Source organism: Daucus carota, chromosome 2 (genome assembly GCF_001625215.2).
Source record: "Daucus carota subsp. sativus chromosome 2, DH1 v3.0, whole genome shotgun sequence".
NCBI lineage: Eukaryota > Viridiplantae > Streptophyta > Magnoliopsida > Apiales > Apiaceae > Daucus > Daucus carota.
This window is the reverse complement of record NC_030382.2, coordinates 39,743,579-39,770,551: the sequence shown is the minus strand read 5'-3', so window position 1 is coordinate 39,770,551 and position 26,973 is coordinate 39,743,579. Positions and strand designations below refer to the sequence as shown.

Below are 26,973 nucleotides of genomic sequence, written 5' to 3'. Positions count from 1 at the left end.
AGTGATAAAAAATAAAAAATGCCGAGAGTGAGAGAGGAAGAAGAGAGGATTGGCGTGTGAGATATGTTATCAATTACCGATTGTGATGGCTGTGATGCTCTAATGGGTCTAAAAAGCTTCACAGACATGGAGATTTAATAGAAATAAGGGCAGGGAAGCCTTTCAATTTGAAATTTGAAACGTTTACGGATCAGGAAGTAAGGCAGAGAAGCTGGTGCTAAAGAACACAGCTGTCGATTTGTTTGTTTCTGAAATGGAAAAAGAAGACGTGGATCGATGAATTGTTGCTCTGTGAACATTTGCTCTAATTGCACAGTATCACGTGATTTCATTCTATACATCAAATAGTAGGCATAAAAGTTTTCATTTATTGTATGGTTTTTGTTTTATCAGAAATATTGTACAAAGATGGTAAAGTTGATGGCATTTTTTGTAATTAATATGCAACTCTTGGGGTAGGGGGTGTAAAAAGAGCTGGGTTTTGGCAACAGGATTTAATATTTAAGGGATTTCTAAAACAATTTACAAAAATCTAATTTTTCCTCTTTAAAACGGATCTTATAACTACATATATCAAGTGTCAGAGGCTGTTAATATCTTGTTAGAATGAACTAATCTGTACCTTCAAAACTAACCAAATTAACAGGTATGCCAATATGTGTAAATAGTTTCTATATATATTGAATCTTCACACTATACACATTACTCTTAACAATGCCTTGCTCTGAATGCCAATGCCTAATGGCGCAAGTAAGCTAACTACCTAGATGGAAGCTGAGAGCCTCGATTTCCGTCTTGTCTTGTGTGATGAGGAGACCTGTAAGTAGCAGAATTTTGTCCATTTCTTGAAACTGTGTGGTGTGAAGAATGAACTCTAGGTGGCCTTGGTTTTTCGTTAACAGCTTCAACGCGTTCCAGCATCTCCACTACTTGTTTCATTCCTGGCCTGGTTTTTTGTTCAGTTGCAAGGCAGGTCAGAGCTAGCTGAGCAATTAGCACTACACCTCTGGAAGGATACTTCCCTTCCAACCTCGAGTCCATTATATTCTTCAGTTTACGTTTATCTGATAAATATGGCTTGATCCAGTCAACTAGATTATGTTGTGCACTAGGACGATTTGTGTCTAGTGCCCTCAAGCCTGTTAGCATCTCCACCAAGACCACGCCAAAACCATAGACATCGCTCTTCACATACAAATGACCTGTCAAATATCCAAAATGTTAAGTTATCAACTCCAATGAAGACTAAGAGTTAAGGTACTAGCACTGGAAAAGACTAGTACCTGTGGCCATATACTCTGGAGCAGCATAGCCATATGTTCCCATTACCCGTGTTGTTACATGTGATTTACTAGCTGAGGGACCAATCTTTGCCAAGCCAAAATCTGATAATTTCGCATTATAGGACTGGAAAACAAAGCAGCAAAAATTATGAATTAGATAAATAGGACTCTCTTTGACTTCAAGTAAATTACAGTTAGTGCAGGCAAAGAACGAATATAAATGGCGCTCAAGCGAGAACAGAAGAAATAATAAGTGATTATCGTACAATTTCTTTGTACTGCAGGGGGGGGGGGGGGGGGGTTGTTATACTCCAGTGAGATATTTATACATATATTGTACAATATATACTAAAATAAAGTTCTCAAATTTAAACCTGACTAATTACATTTTGTGGCTATGCCCCGGTTGGTGAACTTACCCCATCCAGTAATATATTTGAGGCTTTGAAGTCTCTATATATTATCTGTTTTTCTGCTGCATGTAAGAATGCCAGACCTCGAGCAGCTCCAATCAGAATCTTTAAACGTATGCCCCATGGAAGTGGCTGAACAGAGGATCCTCCTGCATGCATCAATGTGGACGACAATTAGATTGTCAGATTTGGTAAAGACACAAAGCCCGACTTACTACTGCCAAATTCTTGCACATTCGTGGCACCTTAATACTTACTTCCGAAAAGGTGGTTCTCTAAGCTCCCTTTTTGCATGAATTCATAGATAAGAAGTAGCTCTTTGTCCTCCCAGCAGTATCCCACCAGTTTAACAAGATTAGGATGAGAAAGCCGTCCTAAAAAGTTCACTTCAGACTGAGAAAATAACAAAAATTAGCGGCAGCAAAAGTAGTTATTTAAAGAAAATCTGAAAGACGAAACTGAATTACCAAATTGGACAGAAAATTGGAGTAAGAATCATGCCCACGACTCATTAGAATAGATTAACTTTTAACTGCAGAATCCATTTTCACACAAACTATACCTTTTACTTTAATTTGTGTAGATTCCACAAAACAATCATCTACCACTGCTTAAAGTGATACAGGGAACCTGGATTTCTAAACACTTAATTCTGTCTGTAGCTGATGTCAGACTATATACAAGATAAACACAAGAAAATGGACAAGAAGAGTATAAATTGATAATGAGGTAGATTTTGAGCGTCTCCATTTCATAAACATGTGTCATACTGATAAACTGCTATTACTAAACTCCGTGACTTGCTGGATCTACACTAGTGCAGAACTCGTAAGACATGAACTACAATTCAAGCAATGATTTCTAATACAACATGGCCACAGTCAGTCTGCACCACAAGGTGAAAACTTCCCCTGCTGTAATAAATCAGAAACTACAGAATGTGCTAAAAGCAACCTAATACCATGAAAATGTCACGCAAAGAAAAAAGTGTCAGTCCTGATTTTGTTTTTCAACAAACAGGGGTTCTCTTTGAATCCAAAAGAACCTATGTGCAGATAAAATTATCATGAGAGCATTTAGCAAAAAAGAGCATTATCAATCTCTTGACAAGAAAAACTAATTTGAGATTAAATTATAGATACAAGTATTTTAACTTTTAAACCCACATTAATTATATGACAAGCTAATTGTAGTACTAAATGAGCTAATAAGAATTGTATGAAACAACATACACAAGCAATTATGCCCGTAATAATCAGATATTTATCATTCCATATGATACGGTGTATTGTACCTGCCACTCCTCGTACCCTTGCATACTCTCAGAATTTAATCTCTTAACAGCAATGACAGAACCGCTTCCAGCCCTCGACGAACCTCCTTTATCATCAAGCCATCCCTTGTGTACTTTCCCAAAGCCTCCTTCTCCCAAGACGGTGTCATTTCTGAAATTCTTGGTGGCTATCTTCAGTTCCGCGTAAGTGAACACCCTCAAATTAGGGGTAGGCAGGATTTGACCACTAGGACAAACCTCAGACCCTCCACTTGACGCCGAGAACTGGCTGTTCCCAGAGACATTGCTGCCTCCTGAAGATGTTGTGGTGCTAATTGTCTGTGATATACCTCCTAAAACACAAAACTCACAGCAATTCAAGAAAAACCCAAGAATTCTCATCCTAATCACAGCATAATCTAGTCAACAAAGCTGATAACATATTATCATGTTGTGAATCACAATCCTATACTCTAACAACACTTACCAAGATGATCAAGACAAAAATCATAGCAAAAGATAGAATCTTTACAGCTAAATAACATAGATTATGAGACACAAACTAAAAATTATGGTACCTGAACTGATGGGGCCTGTAGAATAAGGGGTCTGATTGACAGAAGAAGAAGCAGAACCCCAACAATTACCCATGAAGAATCTTGATGCTATCTAACAAAAAATCTTGAGAAACAGATTTGATCAAGTTCCTTCTCTTTTCTTGATTTTAATGATGATTGTCTACTTTTGATGAAAGGCCTGCAGAACTATGGATGGTGCTTGGTGAACTTTGTTTACCATTGACTTGAGATATTCATATGTTAATGCAACATAGTCTAGTGGGTGGTGGTTATATAGTACAAATCCTTTGTCAATCTGTGTACACAATACTGTGTATGTGTACGTACAACTGGTCAGGTCAAACTTCAAAGTGTAATGTGAAACCGCAATTCTTAAGTCATTGTTCGTTCTTAATTCTCATCCCCACCTTTTGACATTTATAAGTGAAATTTGAGAGAAATTGCTTCGGCTTCTTCCAGGCCATGCTTTAAACGAAAGCTACGTTTTGACTAGTATTAGATTAGTAGACGAAGATGATGACAATATATGTCAGTATCAATCATATGTTATTTCTATCAACTTGTTCAGCACCTTCCCTTCCGCCCTCCTTCACGAGTTCCTTTCAATTTTATTTTTCTAACTGGTATTCAAATTTCCAAATGAAAAAAGAGAGAACAAATTGAAAGAAATGTTGTAAAATAAGGTCTGGTTTGTAACATATTTATGGAAGTGAACTTGTAACGAGCTCACTCGAAGTCAATATAGCAACATAATCTATTTAGAAAGGATACCCATGCATCGAAGCCGATCCCTGAAAGTGGTAATTCATTCATGACACTGAACAATAGATAGAATCAACAGCATAACAATATGACAATAATTAGAACAGGCTAGTTAAGTCGCGGACAATACTTAATCTCGTCCATACAACTTATGAAAGATTATCAAGATGTGACAGACCTCGGAACGAAAGATATACACGACTCACTATGAATACACTGTTCAACAAGTTTCTGGCTTTACAGCATTAGCCTGAAGAAGTAACTGACATTATAAAGTGAGCAGTATTACGACATTTAGAGCTTCAATGACACATCTATCACTTGTAAAAATCAAAGTCCGTGTCAGGTTTCTTCACATTGGTTCTGTAGCCCTTCTCGAAATCCTTAGGGAGTATGACATAACGGTTCTTGCGGACTGCATGCATTCCAGCTTCTTGACAAATAGCTGCAATCTGTAAACAACAGTATTATTGCAATGGTCAACAAAATCTATAACAAGTCAAACTTACATTGCAATGGTCAACAAAAACTACAAGTCAAATTTACAAATAGTATGATTTTTCTTTAACACCTTTTTCATTTATATTATTTCACAAAAAACTCATACCATCTATTCAAATTCTAATTTAAATATAAACTAACCTCAGCAGCACTGATTTTATCTGGCCGGGACACATAATCCTCCAAGTCAACTTCGTCACCCAAGTTCATTTTTGCAGTGCAAACCTGCAATAATGACCCAAGTTAAAGTCCATAGGGAGCACACACACACACACACACACACGCGTATGTATGTATGTATGTATCATAAGGAGACAAAATGATGATCACATACATATGTATAGATATATACTGAAATGAGTAGTGGCTTATACATAGAGTACAACAGACAATAGAGTAATAGACATGATCAATTTCCTCGGTACAAGTGTATACAAAATGTCAAAGCCATAAGCCACACATATATAACAAGTGCCATTCAATGAAGAAAAATAAAATGCTTGCAGTAAGCTATTATTATTTTTTCTGTGTAAATAAGGTAATCAAAATTCAAAAGTCATACCTGGAAAACAAGTCTCTTCTGTCTTCTATCGGGTAAAGGAAACTCTATCTTTCGGTCAAGTCGTCCAGGACGGAGAAGGGCGGGATCCAATGTGTCAGCTCGGTTAGTAGCCATGATAACTTTCACATTTACCGTTTGATCAAAACCATCCATCTGCAAAGATAACCAACTCAGTAAAAATAAAATTTTAGGCAAAATGATAGCTAAACTGCAAGTTACCACATCTATGATACATACACCAGATGCATGGGAAGTTGGTCAGCTGATTTGCTCATAGCAAAACAACTAAAAGCTTCTCAAACTTTACCTGGTTCAGAAGTTCCATAAGAATTCTCTGAACTTCTCTATCAGCTCCAGTCTGAGCATCAAACCTAGCAGTGGCAATGGCATCTACCTCATCAATAAAAATAATTGCAGGAGCATTTTCTTTAGCAAGACGGAAAACATCACGGACCATTCGTGGACCCTGCATAGAATATGCACATATATAAGATAACAAGAAACAATTCTTCTTCAATGCCACTTATGTGGAAGTGAAAGTAACCAGGAACTGAAATTGACATTTATATCTGAAGACTCGAAGAAGCTTTTCATGTGATAATGTAGGATGAGAAAAGGATAGACATTCATGCGAAATTGGAACCTATTCTGTAATCTGACCATAGTCCTCAGTACCAAAGCATACAGTCCTAACTCTAAATGAATCACAGGGTCTCTGATGGAGGAATGATTCACAGAAATAATAAAACATTAAGAAGTTCACTGACTATCTAAATTATTTGATGGTTTTGAAAATGAAAGAGTGAAATTGCGTCTTCGGCTAAAACCAAGGATACATAACACCACATATTAATCACAACATATGTCTATAACAAGCAAATATACTCATAAGCTACAGATATAAGTAAAAGGATCATTAAACCATAACCTACCTCCCCCAAGTACTTCTGAACAAATTCAGATCCAACCACTCTGATGAAGGCAGCAGTAGTATGGTTGGCAACAGCTTTGGCAAGCATAGTTTTACCAGTGCCAGGAGGACCATATAGTAACACTCCACGGGGAGGATCGATACCAATCTGTTTGTACAATTCATGATGAGTCAAAGGTAATTCCACAGCCTCACGAATTTCCTGCTTCTGAATGTCGCAGCCTCCAATATCCTGACAAAAATAATAAGAAAAAAAGTAAGGTATCTTCCCTCTAATGAGGCCCATACTATAAAATGTTAAACTCTAGCATGAGCGTCTAGTGGATATCTCTCTTCTCTTGGTAACAAGATTTTAAGGGTTCAAGACTCCACCTCGACATTACAAAACAATACTCATATGCATCAGGTTTAATCATAATTAGATTATTCATTGTTTCAGTAGCTTTACTTGTACTTGTAGATATAAACATCAAATTACATACACACTGCAATAAAGCATAACTGAATTCTGATGCAAAAACCCAATTTTAGATCTTGAGCTCTAGCTAGCATTAAGCAACATGCATGTCAGTATCTATCATCAGATACTAAATCATGTTAGGTCACTAATAGTCAAAACAGGTGAAGCAGGTAATTTTCTAGTGAATAAATACTCAGCTGCACTAGTACTTTAAAGATTATAAAACACAAAAATTAAAAAAAAATGCCACTCTTCTGAAAATTTACAAATTACAACTAATCCCACTCTCGCCAATACTATATGAATGCGTATATTCAATCAGCATTAGGACTTCAAAATTAAGAGAAATTCAACAAAGAACCTCAAAAATCCATAAATTTTCAGTGCTATTCCGATTCTATTATGAGCATAAGTTTTTGGTGCTATTCCAATTTTATTTCGAAAAAGTCCTCAAAAACGACCTTAAAACTCTCATACACTAGTTACTAATTACAACTCTCATATCTATTTGCAACAAATCAAAGTCGCAGGCAAGACTCAACAAATTTTTCTAAACAGACATAAAAACAAATAACAAAATACATATCCCAATAATTTCTGAAAGATAACGCAAAACACAGTTAAGACATTAACAAACAAACAAACAGAGCATTATATACCAAAACCTTGCGAACATATAAAACAAATTCAAGCAATTAGACTACAAGAAAACAGGACATTCTATACCTATAACATTTAATACCTATTCCAAAACATAAACAAAAAATTAGGAATACAATTAGTTAGCAAATAATACAATATATATGATAATCGAAAAAACACAATCAAATAATCGAGTAAAAATCGACATACAGTATACGAAACATCGGGTTTCTCCGACTGACTAAGCAACGAGATACTCGAATCCGCTTCTGGAGGCAACACATCCACAAGCGCATTACTATGCCTATGCAACGCAACCGAAGCCGACGGCTTCAACAACTCCCGATTAATCGTGCTCAGAATCCTGACATAGTAATTAGATCCAGTAGTAGATCCGACAATCCCGTTGTTAGTGTCAATCATCTCCATGAACTGGCCGATGACGAGCGGCACTGACTGGATCCTCTTGACTTCTTCCTGCGCCCTGAGGAGCTCGCGCTTGAGATTCTTCTGCTCGTCCTTGACGTATTCTTCTTGGATTTCGATGAATTCGAGCTGGCGCTGGAGAGATTTGAGGCGGCTGTAGAGATCGTCGTCGTCGGGGGAGGAGAGAGAGGTGTGGGTCGGGTCGGGGTAGGGTTTCGGGTCGAGGACCATGGTTGCGGCCATTGGGAAAGCTAGGGCTAGAGAGAGAGGGAGAGAGATTGGGGGAGAGTTTGTTTGGGGAATACTCCAACTTCGATGATATGTGAATACAGTGATGTGTTTCTGTGTGTTATTTATCTCTTTTGTAGTCAAAAGGCATCTGAAAAATAAATTTACATACTAAAAAACCATTCATTTTGTATCATATTTAGGGGCCGTTTGGGTGACCTTAAAATAAGTGCTTCTTGTTTAAAATAAATAAGTGGAGTAGAAGTTAGAAGCAAAATAAGACTTATAAGTGATTAAAGTGTTTGGGAAATAAGTAGAAACCTTGAAACAAAAGCTAGCATTCCTAGCTTTTTATAAGTGATTCTTGATTTTTTACACAAACGGTACGAATAAGTGCTTCTAACTTATAAGCCGAGAAGCCCAGCTTATAAGTGCCCGCCAAACACCCACTTAATTTAACCAGATAAGAAACCGCTTTTCGTAATAATATTATGATATTTTTTTTAACAAATTTACGAATATATCTTATCATATATTTTAAATAAAATAATATATTATAACTTTTGATAATTATATTAGTAAATGATTTATTCTATTTTATATAATTTAAAACAATTATATATTTTAAATGAATAATTTTACACATTTTTCTTATATAATATCAAAAAAAATTAAAAATACAATCGAATTCGAAGGGATGTATTCAGTTGTGATTTTAAATGAATTTTTTCATTCATGATTTTAAAAAATGTAACAGAATTCTGGGATATTTAACTGATCCAAAATCTGGTGGTATTTGATGAGTATTTTAAATTATATTTTAAAATTCGATGACATTCAATTAAAGATTGTTTAAAATCCACTAAAATCTGATATATTCAAATTTTGATGGTTTTTTGTGGATTTGATAAATGATGGATTTTATTTTATTGTTCAGTGTATTTTAAGATTTTAAAAATACCATCAAAATTCATAAAATTTTGAAGTGTTGTGCTTACATTTTAAAAAATCTATGTCAATTCCGCGACATTTTATCAATAATCAGCATAAAATCAAAATCAGATAAAAATCATTAAAATTTATAGACTAAAAAACAATAAATTAAAATTTTAGTTGAATACACTCATGAATGTAGCAAACTCATACAAAATATTATAAGACTCATACTCAAGATAAAATATTAAATAATATTAATAATTTAATTCAAAAGATTTTATTAGATGCTAGTTTATTATTGACTTAATATATATCTCAAATATCTATTTAATTTTAAATATATAAAAGAAATTATGAAATAGACACAAATATTAATATGTATAAATCGGCTTCTCGTATTACTTCTCACCTATCATATTATTGAAACGGTGTCAAGCGGACCTGTACTAGTAGAAATATTTGGGGATTCCCAGAGTAGTTCGGAGATTGGTCTTAAACTCTTGATGGACAGAATATGAAAGATACACTGTATAGCTGTGTTTCAAGGAAATGTATAGAAACCCATAGAACAATGGCTCGATTCTCTTAATGAACTGGAAGGTTATATGTTCTCCGAAATGCATGATTTCACCAATTTTAAGATGCATAAACTGGGCAGGAGACTTTCAAATACAAGAGCCACTGAAGAATATTTCTGGGTCGATGTAAATCACACGTACAAAGTATTTACATATTGGAAATACAATATGGACATAGTCTAGTCTCTTTATTTGAACTCACGAAACCATAGGTACCAGACATAAACTTTGCTTCAGAACACCATATTACTTGGCCTTGGCAAATAAATTAACAAGCTGAGCTAAACCTCCTGCTGTACCTGGTAATTTAGAAATATTATGTACGGAGGCCTTGAGCACGTTTAATGATTCAATGCTCCTCAATCCCATTGGCAATGGTTTCAGATTAGTGCAACCAAGAATATCCAGACTTTTCAGGGCTGTCAAGTTGCAGATGCTGTCTGGAAGGCTTCGTAGATTTTTACAGTTATTCAAATCTAAGGACGTAAGCCTCGCCAAACTTCCAATTGATTCGTCAATTTCCATCAACGTTATACAACCCCGAAGATATAGAGTCTCTAGAGAAGGCAGCATGGTAAAATTTGGAGTCGTATCCAAGTCGCATGAATGTGATAAATCTAAAACTGTTAAGTTATCTAGTACCTGCGAAAAATAGTAGAAGTTAGGAGAAATCAATCATTTCAATACGATTTTTTCATGCAAGAAAAAGAATTTCACAGAACACACCATGGTCAAATTCCATATGTTTATTTTGCTATGAGGCAACTCAAGTATAACAAGTTTCTGCGGGTAGAAGTCAGAAGGTAGTGTCTGCAGAGGACATTTGGACCAACGGAGCCAGCTCAAATTTACAAATGTTTGTTCAAAGCTTCCTGTGATACTTGCATCTTCGAGGTAGAGATATCTTAAATTATGCATCTTTTTAAATGTACTAGTAGCCAATTCTACAGCAGAAAATTCACCATCATATGAGCTGCCATTAGGGATGACGCCTTCAATGGCTTCCGTTGCCTGACACATCAAAAATAAGTTGAAATTCAGTAGATAGAAGAGGGAGAATGTAAACTTACAAACAAAAGAGGGAGAACAGCAAAGGCACTTCTCCCCCATTGCATATATGATATATGTATTTGAAAGAGGGAAAATGTTACTGCATTCTAGATTTTTGTATCGAACAGCCAAATTAGGCCACAGAGAAGTCTGGAACAAGCATTAACATATGTTAGTGATTACCAGATCTTTCATCAACACATTCCGTATATCATTCAATACCCACAATCTACTCTGATTTCCAGGCTCGTGAGATGTATAATTACAGGAAATGTTCCTTCCCATATCCCGGATCAGATCATGCATCATCAGCTGATTTTCATTATTGATCGTGAGTAAACATCTTTTGATTAGAATGTTGATGCAATCATCAACAGATCCATAATAAGTCTTTAATATCTTAACAACATCTTCCTTGTTATTTCCAACAAAAAAGCAAGCAATATCAAGAAACATTTTTTTTAAATCATCCGTTCCTAGTTCATCAAATGAAATCTTGAGCACTTTTTGACTGCCACTATCATACTCTTGCTGCATTTTCGCAATAATATATCTCCACTGCTCCTCAGGAACATTATAAAGAAGTGAGCCAAAAACCTGAAGAACAAGTGGAATCCCACCAGCATAACTCACAACTTTTTTAGACAACTCCATTAGAGTGTTAGATGGTTGAGTGTTCCCAAAGGCAACTTGGGTAAATAGTTGCAGCAAGTCATCGTCACTTAATCTGTGTACCTGGTACTTGATATTTACTTTAATTGCATCCAGTAGACTTTCGTTTCTTGTCGTTATGATTACCATACTCCCAGAGGCGAATGGTCCTAATAAAAATTCCAACTGGTCCTGGTGGTCTATATCATCAATAACAATGAGAACTTTTATGGAACGCATTTTTTCTCTTATCAACTCCTTTCCTTGCCCAACGTTATGAATTTTGAATTGCTCAACTTTTAGAACATCAGCTATAAGTTGCTGTTGCAAACTTTCTGGCCCATTTGGTCTCAGTGAAACCTCCCCAACCCCTGCTAAGTAGCAGCAGCCCTGGAAGTGGTGAAAGTTTTGATCATACAGAGATTTGGCAAGAGTTGTTTTGCCTACTCCAGCCAACCCATACAGACCAATGACAGTGACACCTACAGTAGTAGCAGTACTATTTAACAACCTTGTTAGGTCTTTTACATGAGAATCTATACCAACCGGGTACCTGGCGCTCGGTAAAGTCACGGGATTAAGCTTGTGGAGAAGCATATCAACAACTTCGTTGATAATATTTGCTTCAGACCTGTATCATTTCAATTCCTTTGGTGAGAAAGAACACTACATAAAATTATTTAAACCATATTGTAAAAAACAGGAGCCTTCAGAGGGTGCAAAAATCTGAAGAAATTGTTCTTAGATGTTGACATGTAGTTAAGTTGTGCTGGAAGCAATATAATATATATATTTTTACTTGATTTGACAAGAATGTGTGGTATATAAAGCACCTAGTAACTGAGAGTGTAGATCAAGATACTTGATTACTATATGTTCGGAACTAGGATATGTTGATAATATAATAAGCATATTATAGTTTATAGACTAGAAAGAGTACATGACAATACGACCGAAATCCGACCATGTGGATGTGGGTGAGCAATTTAAGGTGAAATGCAATATGAGTAATGATTATATGCTGAGACACTGAAAAATCCCCTTGATCACCTCTGCCTTGCTACAAGATAAATAGATAATCTTAAACCTCAATCACAATCTGAACAAACTTAGATTCTTTTAAAATTCTCAAACCTCCAAACTTTCTGTTACCAGAATCTGGGTTTTGTAAACCATTAAATTTTGTTACATTTTTAACAAAGAAACAAGATTATACTGGGACTGATCTGGAATTTCAATTTGGGATTACAATTTTCTCCCCATTTGTCACCATTGCAGTTCCATGCTACAAATTTTAACTTCATTTCAGTTTCGATGAATATGCTTCCTAATAGCTTTCTTTATATGTGATCCGCATCCTAATAGTCTAATCTGCATCCCTCTTGCAATCTCAGATCAGAACTTTGAGGTGTTTGTTAAAAGTCTTCCATCGAGTCCCCCTTTCCACGTATAAGCTTTGGTCATTCTTCATTTTCTTCAGTGTGCCCTTTAAATCAGTTTGTTGTTTTTTCGGCAAAAATTATAACTTCCTAAATGATCCAATATGTCTCAAATTCCAATATCTAGCGATTTATCAAATAGTATCCTAGGCAATCAATTGGGTTTCCGTGACTTGCTTTTATTGTAGAACGATAACATTTCTTTAGATTGTGGGCAAGTGGTACCTAAAGTTCACAAACCCTATTCAAAATTTGTTTATGAGGCTCTAATTTGTGTATATACTAAGCAGATACTCCACGTGTTCTTCAAATCTATATGTTAATGATTCTGAAATTTAAGGGCCTTAAACTCTTGGGGACTTTAGGCAAATCTTGTCCGCTCATAGCCAAGCCCACCCCTAGTATATCTTCTTCTCCAGCAGATGTTTATTTCCCCAACATGGAGCATTCTCACCAAAATGATAGGTACTTCCGGTTGAGATATTGATTGGAAAGATTTCCTTGGAGTGGTCGATATTATAGTCTTTTGTGCGAGATTCCAATCCCTGCCACTTCTCCTGTGTTCATATGTATTTTATCATACTTGCATACTTTAAATCTGTTTTTCTCTTTTTGTATAGTCACGCATGTGATTTTCAGTAGGTGGAATCTATATGTTCCCTTTAATAAAAATGCCAGTAAATTAGTTTGTTCAACCAGAGGATTTCTGCTAGTATGTATCTCAACCCCTTAAGGGGAGGTTGGGACTTGAGAGTTCAATTCTTTACCAACAAACAAATTTTTCACAGGAAAAACTTAGTAAGGTAATCTGTCTATAGGAAGGAGAGGTAATCTACCTATATACATACTCTAGTCACTATATAAAAGGTTCCTTCGCAATCATCAATGTACTAGTAACGATACAACATGTCAGCAAACTGTGGTCCAGTGTATAATTGATCGAAATAGTACGAGACTGAGCGAAACAAATAAGTTATCAGGGAAAAATAAAGGGTATGAGATTAAGAGATTAATTATTAATGGGATTTCCTAGCATGTGTTTTTGGACTACGAAGAAACATGAACATATAATATGCTTCAATATAAGCTCAGCAGGAATTATGAGTAATTTTAATCAATGTTACTTACGTTGTCCCATTGACAAGGTACCCTGAAAGCTGAGCAGCCTCTGTTAGTGCAGCACGCCACTTGTTCACTCTGTCAACAGGAAAACGGACTTCATGTTTCTTGATGGCTTCTTGAAAGCTTCCTAGTTGTCTACGCACATCAGATGGATTAATGTAATAAAATACTGGCAAAATCAGTTTAGGCTCTGTCTGGTAAGACCTTAGAATCTCTACAAGTTCATCGAGGCACCAACTTGAAGAAGCATAATTTTGGGAGAATACAATAATATAACTTTTTGATTCTTTTAAATCCCTGAGCAAACGGCTCAAGATGTCCTCACCTGCGATTAGCTCAGGAGTATCCATGAACATTTGGATTCTTACCCGCTTTAGGGCATTGTATAAGTGAGCAGTGAATAAATTTCGAGTATCTACACCTCTGAAGCTCACGAAGACATCCCAGCGAATAGGAGAGGAAGGACTTTTCGGAGGAATAGAAGACATCCTCTGAAGCTTGTGCTGAAGATTCTTAACAACTTCATTGATAATATCTGCTTCAGACCTGTATCATATTATTTCCTTCAGCGAGAAAGAACACTAATGAAATTATTTAAATCATATTGTACAAAACAGGAGCCTGCAGATCAGAGGGTGCAAAAATATGAAAAAAATGCTTAAAATGTAGACATGTAGTTAAGTTGTGCTGGAAGCAATATACTTTTTTTAAAAAAGATTAATTTACAAGAATGTGTGGTACATAAAGCACCTAGTAATAGAGAGTGTAGATCAAAATACTTGATTGCTAGGTTAGGAACTAGAATACATTGATAAAATAGAAGTATTTTATAGTTTATAGACTAGAAAGAGTACATGACAATCCGACTAAAATCAGATTATAGACATTTTTAAAAACACAACCTTAGTTGGTATTCGAGAGACCACACATGTCAATCTAATTTCTTCCTACCCCAAACATACAAATAATTTCCCTACTGATAACACCAATCTCTACTCCTAATCCCTAAAGTTGTATTATCCTCCTTTCCAATTTTGTAACTGATGCGCAATTTATATTAAGATTTTGTAACTGATTTAATATTAACTGCCATCATTGTGTTTCCTAACATTAGTCGCCACCCAAACTCAAACCAAGGTTGAAATCAAGAATTTCCTCCGTTATCATCTGCCATGATTGTTTCTTAGTAATTTTCATTGGATTCCTTCACCTCAAGCTCCGGCTCCTCTCCTTGCACCCTAAGGACTTGTATTCTTATTTCTTACAGCGATGTCCTGGCCCGAACTTTTCATCAGAACGAAAACTAAGACTTTTTCCTAGCATTTCAGCTTACGACAAATGACGAATATTAGATGTAGCAAATATCTTTGTAAGAGGCTGAATTATAGGAGCAGCAATAGACACCACAGAATGTTCTCGAGTCACATTTCATGGACATACAGCTCAAATGGGTGTTGCCTCTTTGGAGGATATTCAGATCTTGTTGGAGTTTGTTTTGTTCTAATTATTCGGTTTGTTCATGACACATTTTGTATTTTGAATGTTCTCCATGATAAAGTCAATATTTTATTCTCTCTATTTGCTGTTTATGAGTTATCTTTCAATTGTGGTTTTAACATAAGGTTGAAAAAATAAAGATTGATCTCACTAAGGTATTAAGGATCAATTGGAAATAGGCATGATTGAGATCATATAGCATGCAATTTCTAGTTACAGATCTATACTTGATCTGATCGAGTTACGAAAATGTAACGAACGTTGCTCTGGTTTCATATTATTATATGAGATGGGCCAGATTGACTAAGGTAGATGCATTGAAGAATAAACAATTTTGTGTGCACCTTTGGTTATTGAATGTGATTATAGTTTGGTATAATTTGTAGCTCAAATGGAAGATTGTTAAATTATATTTGATAATCTAATAATAATATGTGTGCATACAAATTAAAGACAATTATATTAATTATGTCTATTCTATTTATTGGGCTAAGTAAGTGGTATAAACAAGGCTATTAAATAAAGAAGAATATAGGATATTGGTCATCCATTCCCATCAGTTCGAGTAAGATATGACTAGAGTCGAATCAAGTATGTAGAAGATCAAGTCCCACAATCTGGAGTCAATATCTACATCTATGAAATCAGGGTAGCTTCTGTTATACAACTTTATCATAACCTTGATAATATTGCATAGGATGATCTTTCGTTATATATATTTATATCTAACATATTATATTTAGATCTAACATATATGACCTCGAATTAGCAATGGTATTCATGTATGGTTGTGGACTTGTGGTTTGTTAAAGATAAAACAGTCAGTCATGAAGAGCGCCCTCTTGTATTAGTCGGAAACACTCTAGCAATTGTAATTTAATTTCATTCTAGCAAAAAAAAACGGTATGAGATTAAGAGAATACTAATGGAATTTCCTATACTATGAACATAGAATATGCTTCAATATAACCTTAACAGGAATTATGACTAATTAAATCTCTTTCATTCACACCGCCAAAGAAGAATCAAAGTTTTACTTACGTTTCCCCTTTAACATGGTACCCTGAAAGCTCAGCAGCATGTATTAGTGCAGCACGCCACTTGTTCACTATGGCAACAGAATAACGAACTTCATGTTTCTTGAAGGCTTCCTGAAAGCTTCCTCGTTGGTGACGCATATCGGATGGATTAATGTAGTAAAATACGGGTAAAATCAGTTTAGACTCTGCCTTGGAAGAGTCTAGAATCTCTACAAGTTCATCGAGGCACCAACGTGAATAAGCATAATTTTGGGAGAATACAATAATATAACTTTTTGATTGTCTTAAATCCCTGAGCAAACGGCTCGAGATGTCTTCGCCTACGACTAGCTCAGGTGAATCAATGAACGTTTGGATGCCTACCCGATTTAGGGTATCGTATAAGTGAGCAGTAAATTGATATCGTGTATCTTTACCTCTGAAGCTCAAGAAGACATCCCAGTGAATAGGAGATGAAGAAGAACTTGTAGAAGCCATTTATGCGAGATGTAATGGATTGAATTTGAGATTTCAAAAGCAACAATGGAAGATTGCTTCCGCTAAAGAGTGGTCATTTAAGACCTTCAAGGAAAGTCAAAATAGAAGACTATTTTGTTTTTTTTTTTATTTGACAAATATGGCTTATAGCCTTACAAATAAGTATCTGTTCTAGGTGAGCCAGGGTCGAACCCATGAGCTGGGACAACAGAGGATAAGCCCTTAACCACGGGGCTATCCAACCATGCTCGACTATTTTGTTTTAAATTCAAATGAAATTAATTTATTAGAATTTTCAAATATTTAGAGTTAAGAAAAATATTATACTTGTTGTTATGAGCAAATTATATATGTGTGTGTGGGGCCTAATACATTATAAATGTTCTTAAATGAAAATCAAATTAGAAACGGAAGGGATTATGTGGGATCATATGTGTGAAAGTGTATTTTGATTGTGTGTTATGATATTTAGAGATTAAATTTATCTAAGCACTTAGGTTGTGTTTGATTCGGAAGAAGAGTGGAATGAGATTACTAAAAATAAATGAAAATAGTATAGGTAGTATAAGAGTTTTGAAAAACATTTGAGTTAGTGCAAAATTGTTATGATGAGATTGGAGAATAACATGAGTATAAAAACGAATGAAGTATTCATTCTCAGATTGGTGATGTGATCTCTAGCATTAGCATAGAGTGTAACGAATGGAATGAAGGAAAGAATCAGATTTATAATTTTTTGGCCATAACATAATATAAATTTCATTCCATTCTTTTTATATTCATTCACTCCAACCAAACACAAAATTAGATTAATTTGTAGATTAATTTTAGTTTTAGTTTATATTTTTTACAAATAATGATAAAATACAAATCACTAAATACAAATTAAGAAAACTAGTTTTGTACGACACTACCCCACCGAATCACTAAATACAAATCAAGAAAACTAATTTTGTATGACACTACCCACCCCTCGATGACATTACTACCTAGTTCATGATCCATCCTCCACACCCCTAATCTCTTTATTATCTTTAAAGTATTGATTTAGTTTTAGAAGTTTGTATTAGTGTGAGTATATATGTATAAGCAAACGTTCAAATACAAATCATTAAAATACAAATCAAGAAAGACTGTACCTAAACGACATCACCACTCTTATACGTCATCACCCACCTCGGGTCTACACTCGCATCCACTCAATCCATCCTTGCTCCGCACAGAACGTCGACAGGCTTCACACAGCCTTAAAAGCCAAAATTTGGCACCACTATGATCCCACTAGATCCCATCCATACCCTACTAGGTCTCATTTAGACCCGTCTAGGCGTCTAGGCATATCTTGAGTACATCTCCGATTTCAAAACTCTTACCATTATACTTAATTGCATTGATTTGTATTTAGTTTGTATTTTAATAGTTTATATTGGAGTAGGATCCTACAATATATATGTGTGGTGTTAATATCACGTAACAACTCTAAATCTGATAATAATCATATTCGTTGTGTATTATAATAATTATTCTCGATGTGTATTACAACTTCATAGTTAAATAAAAATAATCATTTTATAATAAATAAAATTTTATTTAACTATGAAGATGCTCACGTCCTAATCATGTTTCAATACTAAACATTTTGATTATTTTCTAATTAAGTGTGGCCCTACTCCATGGTCCAAACTCGAAAGTGACAGAATAATCAGCATTAAAAAATGAATGATAAAGAAAGAAAAGAAAAACAAAAGTGAGAGATTAGTTAACAGACCCCGGGGCCTGATCACCAACTCCGCAGACTTGAATGAATAGACATCTGACGGCAATTTTAATGCAAAAAACACTCAAAACTTGTTTGCTTTCTCACCTCGCCCAAAATCACAATTCACATAAATTCACAATGCCTAGGTTGTTGAGTCTTTGTTCTTCATTTTAATATTTTACAGTCCAGCTCAATTGGTTAATTACGCATCAGTTGACGTATGCATTTTAATATATACTCTAGGTTAGGGCTGAGCATTCGGTCGGTTCGGTCCAGAACCGGACCGGACCGAACGGACCGAGAACCGAACTTCTGAAAATTTCTGGACCGGACCGGACCGAAGTTTGTATATGGACCGAACCGGAACCGAACCGAAATAGTTCGGTCGGTCCGGTCCGGTCCGCCAGAACCGAACTTTTTTTGAAAAATTTAAATTAATCTGTGTTATAAAGGAAACATCAAGCATAATTAATGTAAAAAAATGCAGCGACCAACACATGATTTAGAAAGCCAAGTAACATTCAAACACCACTCCAAAATAGCCTTAAGTTTACAAATTTTAAAAATTAAAACAATGACAATTGACATTAGTATGCTAGAGTCAGTGAATATAGACATTAGATAATATAATATAAGTGTATAAGTATAATATGTTATTTAATATATAAAATAAAAATATTATTTATATTATATATAAAAGTTCGGTCGGTTCGGTCCAGGACCGAAGTTTTTCGATGGGGACCGGACCGGACCGTATTTTATTTCGGTCCGGACTGAAATACCCGAACGGACCGAACTTTCAGAAAATAAGGACCGGACCGGACCGAAATTATTCGATCCGGTCCGGTTTTTCGGTTTCGGTTCGGTTCTGCTCAGCCCTACTCTAGGTAGTGGTAGTAAAATATAACTCTCCTTTGTGTCTGTCATTTCTTATCAAATGAGATCGATATGAAAGTTAAAAAACATGTATAAATGTAGAAAGTAGTGATAAAGAGAAAGAAAAGTGAAAGTAGTGGTTAGTGAAAAAAAAATGTGAAACAAGAATAAAGTGGAGAAGTTGTGAGACTCATTAATTATTTCTGATATATTTTGAAATATAAAGAATTGGATGAGACATCCAAAAAGGAAAGTGCAAAGAAATTTTAAATATATTTTGTATTTTAAAATTTATCAAATAATATTATTATAAATAATATATATATATATATATATATATATTATTTTTTAATAAATTCAATAAATATATATTACAAAAATTGGTGTCATATAAGTGTCGCTTGCGACTTAAGCTTTAATTTGACTACGTGAATTTTGAGTTTGGATATCACTAACACCTTCAAAATTACCTTTATCGGTATGAAACTCAGAACTCTAATTAATCCCGTTTAAATTTTTTGACGGAAGAATTTAGATAAAAAATGGAAAAATTAAATGATCTAAAATTTAGAATTTTTAATTCAGGGATGTACGACAATAAAACCTCAATAGTTTAAGGAATCATAATATAATTTCCCCAAATTAAACGGGACAAAGGAAGTGAACGCAACTAGAAGCCTTACAGAGGGGAGTTGACTCAAAAACAATTCTGTCACTCTAATTTAGTCTATCCAGAGAGGCTCACAGTTTCATTTAAAGTTTGAACCATCATCCATCTGTAGTCTGAATCCATGGCTTCTCCCAGTTCAGAAACTTCATTACCTGCAGCCCCTAATATTACTTACGACGTTTTTTTGAGCTTCAGAGGTACAGATACACGAAATATCTTCACAGACCATCTATACAGTGCCTTAGATCGCAATGGAACTCGACCATTCATGGATGATCCTGAGCTACGCGCAGGAGACATAATCTCGGAATCATTGCTCAAGGCTATAAGAGAATCCAAGACTTACATAATCGTCTTCTCCGTTAATTATGCTTCTTCCCATTGGTGCCTCGACGAGCTGGTTGAAATCCTCAACTGTAGCAACACAATGAAGAGATTGATCCTTCCGGTTTTTTACCACGTTGATCCATATGTTGTGCGTCACCAACAGGAAAGCTTTGGAACAGCTTTCGCGGAACATGAAAGAGTTGATGGTTTTATCAGAAACATTGCCAGAGTAAACAAGTGGAAGGATACGCTGAAAGAAGTTGCGGACCTTTCAGGATACCATGTCCTTGTAAACAGGCAAGTAGAACATTTTAAGCTTCATAATTTTTTCGGAAAATGTTAGGTATTCAAAAATTGTTCCCAAATGTAGTTGACAATGTTTGATTGGTTATACTCAAAATAATAATAGCACATAAACCACTCAATTGAAAATTGTTCCCAAATGTAGTTGAAAATGTGTGGGAATTTTTTTTTTTTTTTAATCATCTTGCCTTTGTTTGGACTAACTTTGTAGATAACCAGTACAGTGCTTTTTCCCACGAAAGCTCATGTTCAGAACTTGCTAAGCAACTACGACTTCATATGCACAAACATAAAATCAACTTATACCACAGTCTTTCCTGTGAATATCCTCTGTTTAAGAATTCATACTGAGACACCATAAACAAGAATCGTCAGTTCTGAGTATTTGTTCAATGATTCTTAATTAATGTCTAATGACTAGGGAGTTTTTTTTGACGAAACTAGGGAGTTTTAATAGTTAGGGTGGCTGCTAATACTAATTCTGCACAGCTAGTGGAAATAATTGAAGTGTTGATGATAATTTGTCATTGAAATATTGTTTACTGGCCAGACTGGGACCTAATGCTTTACTTTGACAAAAAAACAAATACATTACAGATCGGCGTCTCATACAATAAATGAAGCTGTTGACAGGGTTCTACTCGAAATAAATCCCATGAGTTTGCAGGTTGCTAAGTATCCAGTTGGGCTATATTCTCGTGTGGATGAGATAACACTATTGTTGAAAAGTAGTTTTGGGAGCGTCACTAAGATTGGTTTATATGGTATGGGTGGAGTCGGGAAAACAACTCTTGCCAAAGCTGTGTATAATCTTAATCTTCGTGACTTCCAGGCCAGCTGCTTCTTAGCAGACATTAGGGAGGTTGCACGAACACCAAAAGGCCTACTATCTTTACAACAACAACTTATTCATGATATCCTCCAGAGTAAGAACATTACCATTCATAATGTTGATAGAGGAATCAATATGATACAAGCTAGAATCCGTACAACCAGAGTTCTCATTGTTCTAGATGACTTAGACAACCTAAAACCATTTGAATACCTAGTAGGAACCTTCTCCCCTAGGAGCGCAATTGTCATTACAACTAGGAACGAAGATCTACTGGATACAATTCAAGTAGAACCAAGATATAGATACAAGGTTAATGAACTGAGTGATGCTGAGTCACTGCAACTTTTTAAAGAACATGCATTTGGAGATAATGCAAAACCTGAAACTTTGTTGCAGTTATCTGAAGAAATTATAAAGCATGCCAAAGGGCTCCCATTGGCACTCGAGATTTTTGGCTCGAACTTGCTTAACAAACCAGAGGCAAGATGGAGATGGTTCATGGACAAACTGCAGCGGTTTCCCAATAACGACATCCAGGAAAAACTTATGATTAGCTTTGATGCACTGAGACTGATTGATCCTATGTTGCAGGATATTTTCCTAGACATTGCTTGCTTTTTTGTTCGAAAAAAGAAAGCAGATGTCGTTAAAATATTGGAAACTTATTATAGTTTTGGAGAACATAACATTGACATCCTCAAGAAATTTTGCTTATTAACTATTGAGGATGATAATGAGCTCTCGATGCATGATCTTGTCTGCAAAATGGGTCGCGGAATTTGCCATAACAAGTTTTCTGATTATACTGGAGAATCCAGAAGATTGTGGGATTGGAAAGATATACAGGATGCTTTAGAGACGAATAAGGTACAACATATATATAGGTTTCGGATGCATTTTATAGTTCAATTTGAAAATTTGTTATTCATATAATCTATAGCAGACAGTAGGAATCTCCCTCCTTTACCTCCTCATAAGTATATTGAATCTTCTTTTTGACAGGGACTGGAAGCAATCGAATGTATCATCCTCGACGATGACTTTAGTACTCCTGAAATCGGTCAATTAAGGCTCACTACAGAAATGTTTAGAAGGATGCGTAAACTGAGGTTTCTTTGCCTCAAACAGTTAGATGTAGAAGGAAGTTTTGAACAGACATTTAATAATTTGAGGTGGCTCAATTGGTCGTGTCCTAGGGAGTTTTTACCTTTTGACTTTTGCCCGAAAAAACTTGTTTTTCTCCAGTTGCCTGGCAGCAATATATACAGCTGGATGCTAGACACAGTATGTTCTTTATATATGATTTTCTTCCATATTTGAACAATTATAACAGTGTTGAATCTGATTCTCTTCATCTGCGCTCTGCTTCACAGGTTTTAAACAACTTGAAAATTCTGGATGTTTCAGACTCTGATAATTTAACTACAACTCCAGACTTCAATTTATTACCAAGTCTGGAGACCTTGATTCTCCGGAATTGTCAAAACCTAAGAATTCTTCCGGAGAGCATCTGCATTTTGGGAGCTCTGAAATATCTGGATATTCTTGAATGTGATAGTCTAGAAGCATTGCCTTTGGGACTGCTGGAGATCGCTTCATTAGCTGAGCTCAGGGCGTGTGGACTAATTGTTTCTAGATTGCCAGATTCAACTGAGAGTCTTAGTGCACTTTTTAATTTACTTTCTAGTGGCGCATAAATAATGCTATGAGACGAACTTCATAGTACTTTATCATATAATCATGGATTACAATGGTGGCAAAATCATGCTGTTTTTACCTTCTTGTTTGTTTTGTATCTGTTGGCACTATGACACAGGCAATTGATTATTAAAATAAATAAATAATTTTTTTTTTTTTGAAAAAAGGTACTTGCTTTCATTAAATTGAATCAATAAGTAATACAACAGAAACAATAGATGTAAAATTAATTTTGAACCCCTTCAGACTGAGTCTACTGAAATCGTTGCTGCACTTGATTGTTCAATAATGCCTGCAAAGTTCAGTGGAAAGGGAAGAGTACAAGTTTGATTTTACATAACAATCTCATGTTGTAGCATATATTAGTGTACTGGTACATTTTAGTTTGGCACAGAAGATTTAGTTCTGCAAACATGGATGGTGAATAGTTGAAACTATTTTTTTAATAATATTTTACTTGTCAATTTGCAGTATATTTCTTCTTTTTTTTCCCGAATTTGAAACCGAACTGAACTGATTGAAACCAAACCGGGTTTTAAAACCAAAACCAACGATTCGGTTGCGGTTTCCGATTTTTATAACCGAGGGCTTTCTGTTCCGGTTTCAGTTTTATCAAAAACTCGAACCAAATCGAGATTTACTTTCCCCTGATGTCAATAGAATGTAAAGATCTTCTAAAGGTTATTCGATTATCATGGCTTTCAGAATCTAGATCAATCACACTTAATCTTGTATTCTGCCGGTTGTCTTGTGCAAGGCATAAGGTGATCATATTATTTATAAAAGGTCATCAAGGGGTTATTTAATAATGATATACAATCCTCAGTCATGTTATCTATCAGAGTTACCCTTGTGTGGAGATTTGGTTATCATGTCATATATTCAAGGTCCTCACTGTGGGCTTGAAGTCAATAGTTCAGTGTCATCAATTGGAAGTCTAAAATAGTCAATGGTACCACTTGAAAAAACAATTCTACAGTGGTACCATTAGAAATTGACCTTTATTATTTATAAAAGTTTTGAAATTAAAAAGCTGAGAGTGCAGCACAAAAATGAGAAGTGCGGGACAGAGGAGTACTGTGCTGGGAACTTCTTCTTTCTTCTGGGGTTGGTTTCTTCAAGTCTAGCAGTTCTGTTTGCCTTTAATTTTGTAAAATATTATTGGACTAAGATGATCTTAAAGATAGTAAATAGTACTATAGTAGTGCGTGTCCTCACCTTTCATAAATCTATTGTTTAGAAGTCTTTACTGATGACTAAAGCCTCATTTAATTTTCGGACATATATGCATAATAATGATAAATCTCCTCTTCGGTAAATGTTGGAAAAACGGAGGAATACCGTCAAAGATGAATATGAATCTAGTAGTTCCACATAAGTTTATTGATTGATCAATTTCTCTTGAAGTAATTTGATTTGGTGCACATGAAGCTCATTAAGTATTCTTCTGTTCTCTAACCTTGTCATCAAAAATTGCATTACATTCGACCGATAAATGAGTTGCCTCCGTTTAAATATTAAATGCCTCAGCACTAACATATTTTATCTTCCTCGAGTGCTGGTGTTAGCAATTTAAACCACCTTTTGTCGTTAAATTTGACATCAGGCTCAAGCAATATCAGGTTATATATCAACTAGCAGTTTTACAAGGTTTTTAGTACATGCTGTTTAATAGGCCAAACCTTTGCTACTCTTCAGATTATTTAGTTGCGAAACCAGTTACAGGCGGAACCAGAAGAAGATCCTAGTTCAGATTTCATATTTTCAACCCTTGCCCAACTTCCAAAGATGGTAATATTTGTTTTCCCGAGCTCCAAATATAATAAGAGAAGAGTGATTCTAAAAAAGTTCCTGTTGAATCAGTGAACGCATTTTGGTTACAGTATTAAAACTTTAAATGGCTCCTCCCCTGTTCTCAGGTGTGATTCGCTATGGACATTTTGAAGACGCTGGCGTAGTAAACTTAAGGAAGTAACTCGGCATGTGTGGAAGCAGGATAAGTACTGAAGTTTTTGTGTGTATAGTCAGCTATGTTCCTTGAACTCGGGTATGGAATGCCGGGCATTACATATATCCGAGTGTTGGACTTGGGAATTTCTGAAATTGGAGAGACGGGACACTGTCCTATTTTTAGACACAGGGACATATCGTAGTATACTAACAAACAAACGAGTATGATAAGTTAGATATTTTAACAAAAATTAACAAAAAATCTCAAACTAGACATGATTTTATAAGGAATTTTGCATATTAAACGTCTTTAGCACTTTAATCCCATTATTGCTTGTTTCCTTTTCTCACATATATCTTTTTTTTTTTTTTTTTTTTTTTTTTTTTTTTTTGACTGAAATTCACTTGCTCGTATTGAGAATACACCATACTCCGAGGAGTTTCTTTCTTTCAAAAAGCTTATTATCTAACCGAAAGACATGAAAATGTCTCCGGAAGTTTAGACAATAAAACTTAATGTCCGAAAATATAACATCCCAAGCTCCAACTTTGCGCTCCACCCCTGAAACATAGAAAAACATGAGCGTTATATTAATAATTGAAATCACTCGTCAATATTATATATACAATCTCAATATAATTTTATATAAAAAAAGACTGAAATAATAAAAAAACGAGATCTAACCAAAGGGGAGCCTTTGGTTAGATACTAAAAAATATTTAAGGTCCACAGTCCTATATATATTTAACCTTATTATATACTTTTCACTTGACCAAAAGGCATCTAATTTAAATTATTTTGTTAAAATTTAACATATAAATCTTGATAATTAACAGGATTATTGAAAGTATATACTAAATCACAGCCATAATGATGTCTACAAGTTTTCATAATTACATAAGTATATTTTTTCTATGGTATCTGCAAAGGTACCAAAGATTCTTGTTTATCACATATAGAAGACACCCTCCAAGGAATGAATGGATATAATCAGATGATTCATATTGGTACCCACAAGCTTACTGTATACTTGCCTAAGTGATGGTTGGAATGCCTTGCCAGGATGGTTATAAATCAAATAACCACAATATTAACAAAGAGAACTCTTGCCTTTATACTAGATCCTAACATGTCCACATTCACTACAATTTATCATTCTTGCTAGTATTAAGTGGCAGGTAAATAATGCACATACCGAAGAAATTAAGTCATCTGCCTTTAAAGTCTTAGCAGGTCCAAAATCCCCTGCACACAAAGCAAATTAAAATACAGGTTAATCAAGACAGAATTATAAAGACGTTCTTTTGGTGTAGTTAAAACCCGAATAGTGGCAAACTCACCACGGCGAACCTTTTTGTCTTTGTTGAGAAAGATATTAGAACACTGGAGATCAAGTCCAAAAGAATTCAGTTCATCTCATCTTTGTATTATAATAGCTAATCCCAAACATATGAACGATATTCTGAATATACTTTTAAGTCACGGTGAAGTACATAATTCGAAAGCAGATATTCGACTGCCAGCAGTATCTGAGCGAGCCACTTGCCGCTACTTGTTAATTGCCGATAATAATTAGCAGTAAAAAAATCAAGGATACAGTGGAAATGCAGGAGTACAATATAGTAATGATCGAGTAGATGTATCTATTAATAGGAGTATTTTCATGATAAATCTTATAATTGCAGGCTAATCTTTGAAGACTTCA

At 35.1% G+C, this 26,973-nt stretch overlaps 4 protein-coding genes across 4 annotated transcripts; 1 reads left to right on the top strand and 3 right to left on the bottom strand.

Moving 5' to 3' along the window:
* Positions 1 to 657: 657 nt before the first annotated feature.
* On the bottom strand, positions 658 to 3,793 carry LOC108206086 (probable serine/threonine-protein kinase PIX13). The gene is made up of 6 exons (XM_017376270.2): positions 3,548 to 3,793; positions 2,991 to 3,322; positions 1,954 to 2,089; positions 1,703 to 1,845; positions 1,284 to 1,407; positions 658 to 1,202 (listed from the first exon to the last, which is right to left on the bottom strand). Exons 1-6 carry the CDS (start codon positions 3,618 to 3,620, stop codon positions 760 to 762), a joined length of 1,251 nt encoding a protein of 416 aa, XP_017231759.1. The 5' UTR covers positions 3,621 to 3,793; the 3' UTR covers positions 658 to 759.
* A 579-nt stretch (positions 3,794 to 4,372) lies between these two features.
* On the bottom strand, positions 4,373 to 8,189 carry LOC108210126 (26S proteasome regulatory subunit 6B homolog). Its single transcript, XM_017381397.2, has 6 exons — positions 7,616 to 8,189; positions 6,305 to 6,535; positions 5,680 to 5,838; positions 5,373 to 5,525; positions 4,952 to 5,035; positions 4,373 to 4,761 (listed from the first exon to the last, which is right to left on the bottom strand). The coding sequence occupies exons 1-6, from the start codon at positions 8,072 to 8,074 to the stop codon at positions 4,627 to 4,629; spliced, it is 1,221 nt and encodes a 406-aa protein (XP_017236886.1). The 5' UTR covers positions 8,075 to 8,189; the 3' UTR covers positions 4,373 to 4,626.
* Positions 8,190 to 9,530: 1,341 nt separating this feature from the next.
* LOC108205711 (TMV resistance protein N-like) lies at positions 9,531 to 16,932 on the bottom strand. Its single transcript, XM_017375745.2, has 5 exons — positions 16,374 to 16,932; positions 13,842 to 14,381; positions 10,807 to 11,905; positions 10,300 to 10,584; positions 9,531 to 10,215 (listed from the first exon to the last, which is right to left on the bottom strand). Exons 1-5 carry the CDS (start codon positions 16,847 to 16,849, stop codon positions 9,820 to 9,822), a joined length of 2,796 nt encoding a protein of 931 aa, XP_017231234.1. The 5' UTR covers positions 16,850 to 16,932; the 3' UTR covers positions 9,531 to 9,819.
* Positions 16,933 to 20,160: 3,228 nt separating this feature from the next.
* LOC108206737 (TMV resistance protein N-like) lies at positions 20,161 to 23,381 on the top strand. Its single transcript, XM_017377127.2, has 4 exons — positions 20,161 to 20,778; positions 21,382 to 22,486; positions 22,622 to 22,903; positions 22,993 to 23,381. Exons 1-4 carry the CDS (start codon positions 20,276 to 20,278, stop codon positions 23,314 to 23,316), a joined length of 2,214 nt encoding a protein of 737 aa, XP_017232616.1. The 5' UTR covers positions 20,161 to 20,275; the 3' UTR covers positions 23,317 to 23,381.
* Positions 23,382 to 26,973: the final 3,592 nt, after the last annotated feature.